Genomic DNA, 7,387 nt, shown 5'->3' with positions numbered 1-7,387 from the left:
CCGCGCCCCCGGCCGCCCCGCCCCCCGCGGCCCGCCGCCCCCGGGGCCCATCCGCCCGCCCCAGCTCCGGGTCCCTACGCCTGACCCCTGACCCTCGCCCCGGAAGTCGAGGTGACTCGGAAGTTCCGGCTCGGTCGCTAGGAAACGGGTCGGCCCGACGTGCGGGGCGGGGCTTCTCGCCCGGGGTCCGCGAGTTGGGGGAGGCAGGTGAGGCAGGTGAGGTCGCGGGGGCGGTGTCGAGCCCGGGGCGGGCCCGGGCCCGGGGACCCTGCGAGCGCCGGGGGTCCCCCGCCACACTCGAGCGCCCGCTAACCTGATACCCTCACGGAGGACCCACCGCCGCCGCCCCGCACACAGCACTCCCAAGTACCTGGGCCCCCACTGGTACGCAGGGACGCTGCGGTCATAGACACCCCCGCCGCCACCACACACACGTACACCGACCCTCTCCCCACACCTATAGACCCTCCCAGGCCAATGCCCCCTATGTAGGTTGGACCCCCCAAGAACAGAGGGACCCGCGTAGGGACCCTGCGGGCACACGGGCCTCTGCACACACCCACCTCCACAAGGACGAGGGACTCTACAGGCACATGGGGTCCACACACGCTTACCTCCCTCCGCACCAATGGGGACCCACCACGGGGACCCCTACGCGCTTAGGGGACCCTACATTCACACCACCTCCACATGCCTGTTACCCAGGCACACGCCAACGTCCACCCACACGCGTAAGAGACGCCCCGTGCACTTGCGAAGCCCTCACACACCGGCCCCACACGCAGACAGGGGACCCCGCCTCCGCTGATCCCCCACGCACACAATTCCACCAGCATCGGGACCCTCCCCCACAGACCCGCGCCCTGTTCAGGACCCCACACGAACACCGGGAGTCCTCCGCCCAGCAGGCACCTGCTAGTACTACACAGGACAGGGGGCCCTGGATGCACGCACTGACACCCTCAAAGCAGCCCCCCGCCCCCCCCCCCCCCCCAAACACTGCAGATCTTTGCCCCAGTCCCCCATCAGACTCCACTGAAGTCCCCTCACCCCCTTAGGCCCTGCCCTGTGGTCAGCCATGTGTCCGAGCCAGGTCCCCTGTCCAACTGTCCAAGGCTTCCCCCTTCCCCCCCCCCTTCCCTCCCTCTTCCTGCCGGTCTCTGCTCACCTTCCTCCGTGTCCCTCTTGCCACATGACCCCGTTTTCTGGGTCAGTTTCACTAATTCCTTCCCCGAACACTGTGAGACACCAGCAGCGCAAGTGGCACGCACACGGGCCTGGGGTCACACCAGGGCCCATGCCGTGCTACGGTGAGTCACCTGTCCATGGGGGGAGGCAAGGGGACCCGACCCAGCCTGGGCCAAGGAGACCTCCCGGGGGGAAATGAACTCTGGGGTCAGCTGCCTGGACTAGGGAGAAAAGGATTGCTTCCAGGCCCTGACAGGAACACCTGCCAGGGCGGAAACAAGAGCCGGTTGGGGTCACAGAAGTGTCACTGTTTTGGGGGCGCTGGGGGCAGTGGGGGGAGCATGGAGGCTTTAGCGGAGCGGGACTGAGCTGTGCGTTAGGAGGAAGCTTGTCCAGCTGGCCGCCCGGTGGTTTGGAGCAGGGACGTAGGTTCCAGACGCCCAGCACTGGGGGTGCCGGTCAGGGCCTGGGAACCAAGGATGGATGAGCCAGGGGGTGGAGACAGCAGGTGAACAAGGGCAAGGGGGTGAGCTGTGGCTGGATGTTCTTGTCGCGCACTCCCCCTGAGCTGCTGGGCGCACACAAGCCAGTGGCCAGGGGCAGGCAGGTGGGCCAGGAAGCCGGAGGGAAGCTGTGTTCGGGGCGGGGGGGGGGGGGGTCCACACAGGCCCAAGTCCGTGCGCGAAGCTGGTCCTTGCTGCCGCTGCCACTCTAAGCACACACTCCTTGACCTTTCCTCCCCGCCCCCCGCCCCAGGAAAATGAGCAGCAAGAAGGGGGGTGCCAAAGCTGCACCATCAGGGAAGCGGCAGACATCCGTCCCTGGAGCCAGGCCGGGAGCCCCGAGAGCCGTTGCCGGTACGTGAGTCTGATCTCCGGGCACCTCCACTCAGACACCGGCTTGTGAGACCCTCTGCGCAGCCACCGGGGATGGTCTGAGAAGACCCTTCCCCCTGAGAGTGGCTTTCAGGGGACCTCTGAGATGGGCTTGGGTATGACAGACTGAGGGTTCAGGGCTCAGCAGTCCGTTCCAGGCCCTGACCCTGAGACTTGCACCCCCGGGCCGGGACTGGGGAGCAGTGCGCGGAGGAGCACAGCTTGAGACAGAGCTCGGTGACAATTCGCGCTGGGGATCCTCGGGCTAAGTGTGTGGTCCGCTCTGACCCTCTGTTCCACCTGGGCCATCCGCTGCTTTTCCCTGCCTGCTGCTGCTCTCTCGGGCCACCCTCTCCATAGCCACTTCCAGGCTGAAGGGTGACCGCTGGCCCTTGGCTCAGCCCTGCCAGGGGTCGGAGGGGCACCTCCCCCCAGCCCTCGTCCTTCCCTTCTCTGAGTCCCACGTCTTCTCTGTCGTGGCGTTCGTCTGAGTTGTCTACTTAGCCGCCGGCCTTCCCGGCGGCAGTTCTGGGTCCCTCCAGCTCCCAGCCTGCACCAGGGGTCTGTGGTGGATAATGGAGCACCCACCCTGTTCCCCAGATGCGGCCCCTCTGCTTGGAGGGGGGCGGTCCAAGTCCCTGGACCCCAGAGGGCTCACAGAGCGCATGACCTGCCGGGACGGTTGGGACGGTGGTGACTCCTCTTCATGTCAAGCCGGGGTCAGACCCGAGTTTCCCAAAATAGCCCCAGCGGCGTCTGAGGAAGCAGCCTTTCTGGAATGAGGATGACAGGCTGAGGGCCGCACGCTGCCTCTGTGATCTCAAGCCCTGGGAGCACACGCTGCGGTAAACAGTGGAGGCAGGGCCGGCAGGCCTGGAGGCCGCGTTGGGGGCGTGGGGGCAGGCATGTCCTCGCTTCCGCTGCCTGCTGACTGTCCACCCGGGTCCCTGCCGCAGGTGACCCTGTGTACCCCGACATTGCCCCAGACGGCTCCTGCAGCCACCTGTCCTGGCCCAGCTGGCCAGGACACCCGGGTCCTCTGTAGGAACACCTCTGCCTCGATTTCCCTGAACAAATGTCCCCGGGACGGCTTGCTGTCGCACGGTCTTTGTAGCGCCCTGTGCCGTGGGCACCAGCCTCGACTTGCAAATACGAAAACGGGCCCACGGTTAGCCCGCAGCCACCCCGGCCGCAGCACACACGACAGCAGGCGGCTGGCCCTCGGCGGGTACCTGTGAGCCGCCTGCACGGTCACCACACCCCCACACGTCGTCCGGAGCCCCCCCCCCCCACCCCCTTACCTGGCCTTGGGTCTGCAGCACCTCAAGGCCCTCGCTCCGGAGTTGCTCCAGGGCCATGGCCAGCTCCAGCCCCTCCACGCGAACCCAGGCCTGCTGCTCCTGCAGCTGCTCCCTCCACAGCTGCTCCTCCTGCCACAGCTGCTCCCTCCACAGCTGCTCCTCCTGCCACAGCTGCTCCCTCCACAGCTGCTCCTCCTGCCACAGCTGCATCTGCAGCTGCACCTGCCGCCGCCGGTCCTCCAGCAGCAGCTGCTCCTGGGCCAGGCACAGCTGGACCTCGTGGAGCCTCAGCAGCTCGGGACCCGGGCCCGGGGCCAGGCCCCCCGCTCCACAGCCTTCCATGTCCGCAGGGGGGACTGACACCAGCTCGGACCCCAGAGCGGTGGCCTGCACTGGCCGCTCGGCTACTTGTGGCCGCTCTGGCTCGGCCACCCTGGGGTGTCCCTGGGCAGCTGGCTTGTTGCTGGTCACGTGCCCTGCAGGGGCCACCCCCACCTCGTCCCGAGGGCCCCCTGCGGCAGGGGGCGGGGGCTTGGCCTCAGGGCCCTGCTGACCCGAGGCCTGCTGTGCCTTGCCCGCCCTCCTGGCTCGGGCTCTTCGAGCCCGACTTCGTCTCCCCGACATGGCCCCGCGATCCGGCGCCTTTTACCAGGTGTCTGCTGCCCCGGGGCCCTAGCTCATTGCCGGCCGGCCTTGATCAGGCGGGCTCAGGGGCCATCCCCGGGAGGCCACAGTGGGTCCTCCGCTCCTGCCCTGCCCCTTGGCTGGTGTCTATGATGCGGCGGCTCCGGGCCCTGGCTCTGCCTGTGGGGCTCACGGGCCCCGCTCGTTGGGCTGGGCCACGCTGGGGAGTTTATAGGGACTCCGGCGGCGTGGTGGCTCACCCAGGCGCGAGGGCTGACTAACGTGCTGACACAGGGCGCGGGACTTTACAGGCCACGGGCCTCGTTGGCCAGACTGGGAGGGAGACTGAGAAACTGGCGGAGGTGACTCGGCAACCAGATCGCGGGCTGTGTGTAGCGAGTCTGGTCCTGCCCTGGGCGGGCAACAGTGCCTCCGCCCCCCACCGCCCACCCCTGCCCCCGCCCCACCCCTGGTCCAGCTCAGGGCCGGCCTGGCTGGGCGGGGAGCTGCATCCCAGCCTGACCACAGAGAGTCCCAACCCAACTGGCATGGGAGGCTCCAGATCACAGTGAGCACCCTGGCACCCCCCCCCCACCCCCCAGCCGGCCAGAGGGGCCCCACGGGGGCCCACGCTTGCCTGGGGTGCTCTGTGGAGGTGACAGAGCTGTTCGCCCAGAGTGGTGGCCTCTTGGGGGGGGGCGGTGCTGGCACTCGGTGGGGGCTGACGGGAGAGGGGGGGCCTTGAAAGGCATTTTGTGGACTGACATGGGGTAGTAAGCAACAGTCCATCCTGCCCTGGGGTGGGGCCGTGGCTCTGGAAGCCTCGCGCTTGGGGGTCCAGCTGCCCTGCCCACAGAAGCAAAGGCCTTTGGATCCCCAGGGACGGACCTTGGCTGGTGGGGGGGTGCACAGGGCCAGAAGAGTGCTGGCGTCCCCCGGGGCTTCCTGTTGGGAGGAGGCCCCAGACGGCCTCCTCCCCAGCCCTCCTCCCCAGCGTTTCCCCAGCCTGGGGCCGCTGACTCACACCCACGCCCAGGGCCCCATCCCAGCCGGCTCTGCCACACTGGCTTGACCGGTTTGCCTCGCCCAGCCCTGCTGGGAGCACCCTCTTCGTCCTCCCGCTCGGCCCTCGCCCCTGAAGCTTCGGGGGAGCACAGGCGGACACACAGGGAGTAGGGCCTGCGCGACCGACGCGGCAGCAGATGCGGGCGGCCCTAGGGGTGGAGCAAACAGCGGCTCCTCCTCCCGGAGGCTTCGCAGCACCTGGGCTCGCGGGAGCTGAGGCCTCGAGACCCAGGTGCAGGGGCGGCCCTGCCTGCCGGGCTCACCGGCGCCCCCGCGCGGCAACCCCAGGGGCGATGCTCTGCTTTCCGTGGAGGGCCGGCCCCCGGGGTGGGCGCTCCTTAACGGCGGGAGGCAACTTGCTTAGCCAGGAGGTGACTGCACTCGGTGCAGAGTCGCCTCCCGAGGTTGAGGGGAGAGGGAGGGTCCACGTCTCGAGCGCGCTGACCGCCCCCTCCCCCAGGGAAGCCGGGAGCGCACCGCCAGCCGCCAGGGCAGAGGGAGACCGGCCCGCAGGCCGAGGCCCCCGCAGGTGAGAGCCTGGGGGCCGGCGGGGAGGGGGAGGACTGGGGGGTGGGCTGGCGGGAAAGGGGCTGCCCTGGGCCGGGACGCGCGTGGCCAGCATGCACGGGAGTGCGCGCGTGTGTGCGAGTGTGAGCGTGCATGCGCGCGGGGGCTCGTGCAGCCGCGCGGCCCTCCCGGGAGCAGGCGGCGGGCGAACCCGGGCCCTCCCTCCCTCTGATGCCTCCGGCCTCCTGCTTTCCCGGGGAGGTGAGGGCTGGGCGGGGTTGGCTCCGTGCCTGCCTCCCAGGGGCGCGGCCTCTCGGGAGTCCCTCTCCCTCCTGCCTTTAACTCCCTGTGGTCGTGTCCGTCCTTCCTCAGCTCCGGCGGCCGGCAGGTGTCCCGGGGACTGGAGGGAGGCATCGCCTTAGTGTCCCACCGGGCCTCTCCTGCTCACTCTTGGGCGTCTGCGCCTGGGGCCCCGTCCCAGGCCGTCTTCCCTCGCACAGCCTCCGCTGCCGTCTATGGGCACTGACTTCCAGGGCTATGTCTTTACCAAACCGTCCTCCTGTGCGCGATCCCCTATTCGGCTCAGCCCCCCAGCCCTCTCCCGGGTGTCCTCAAACTCGCCAGCGCATCCAAGGGTAGACCCTTCCTCTCTGCTGTCCAGTCTCCCAAGACTGCTCCCTGGTGACCTGAGCCAGAGCTCTCGTGCCCACGGAGAGCTCTTCGTGTTCTCGGTTTCTTTCCCTCCCCTGGCCCTGGTCTTTTTGCCTCCTGAGTCCCATTTTACTTCTAGTCTAGTCCCCCGAGGGCGAGCGGGCTCACACCCCACACAGACTCGGTCTTGTGCGGGTGGTGCTGGCCTGGCTCCAGGATGAACTCCCAGCACCCCACCCACACACCAAGGGCCAGGACAAGGAGCCTGACCTTGTCCTGAGGACAGGGGTGGACCACAGAAGGTTTGTGAAAGCTAATGGTTTTATAAAAGCTATATATGCCCGATGTATTCGTCATGGTTCTGGATTATGTACAGAAGGAACATATTCTATGCAGTTTAAGTAGAAATGGAATGTACTGGAAGGATATTCATTAGCTGGGGATTTGGGCTGGGAAAGAGGCAGAAGTGATCGGGAGTACAGGACGCAGGCAAGGTCAGACCCTGGACGAAGGCTGCGTAGGATGTCCCTCCTGTCACTGGAAGCCAGTGCCGGCTGGACTGGACTCTGGACCTCCACGGAGAACTGTCTCTGCTGAGCCCGTGGCCCGGTGTGACTTTTCCAAGACTCCTGGGGAGAAGCTGTCCGCACTTAGGTCCCGCTCTCAGTGTCAGGGGAAGGAGGAACAGACGTCATTCCCTGCCTTCTGTTTAGGTTTCTGTAGTGGGCAGCGGGCTCCCACCGAATCCCCCGGAACAGCACCCAGTCCAACAGGGTGGGAGTCCTGAGCCTCCAGCAGGCCCTGCCACTCGTGTCCGAGGCCAGCTGTTCTGGGGCGCGGGATGAGACCCGACGGGCCCCTGCACCGTGCCTTTCTGCTGTGAGCCGGGGGTCGGGACTGGCACTGGGGGTTAGCAGGTCTGTGCAGATGGCACCGTGAGCAGAGCAGGCGGCCCAGCAGGAGCCTCCCTGTGGGAACCCACGTCAGCCAGAATAAATGGTGTCCCCTTTGCACGGAAGTGTGTTCGGGCCCGGGCACCCGGAGGGGGAGGGTGTGCGTGGCCCTGCCCTGCTGCCGGGGGCATGTGGCTCCTGAGCCCTGGGACAGTCTCCGCGTCCGTTTGCTAAGCCATTGCCTCCGGCTGACGGGGGGGGGGACAGGGAGGCCGGGCGGGGG

General features: G+C 67.7%; 1 protein-coding gene across 3 annotated transcripts in view; it reads left to right on the top strand.

Annotated features, from left to right (window-relative positions):
- The first annotated feature begins 55 nt into the window (after positions 1-55).
- The window catches only part of IQANK1 (IQ motif and ankyrin repeat containing 1), a 23,645-nt gene continuing 16,313 nt past the window's right edge, over positions 56-7,387 (top strand). For 2 of the 3 annotated variants that reach the window (XM_049632798.1, XM_049632801.1), the window contains exons 1-3: positions 56-1,310; positions 1,945-2,045; positions 5,514-5,582. In XM_049632798.1, the coding sequence (XP_049488755.1) occupies positions 1,949-2,045; positions 5,514-5,582 (166 nt within the window). In that variant the 5' untranslated portion in view covers positions 56-1,310; positions 1,945-1,948. The remainder of the gene's footprint in view (positions 1,311-1,944; positions 2,046-5,513; positions 5,583-7,387) is intronic. The other variant, XM_049632800.1, reaches the window with a different exon arrangement.

This window comes from Panthera uncia, chromosome F2 (assembly GCF_023721935.1).
Source record: "Panthera uncia isolate 11264 chromosome F2, Puncia_PCG_1.0, whole genome shotgun sequence".
In the NCBI taxonomy this organism is placed as follows: domain Eukaryota; kingdom Metazoa; phylum Chordata; class Mammalia; order Carnivora; family Felidae; genus Panthera; species Panthera uncia.
This window is presented reverse-complemented; position numbering and strand designations above follow the sequence as displayed.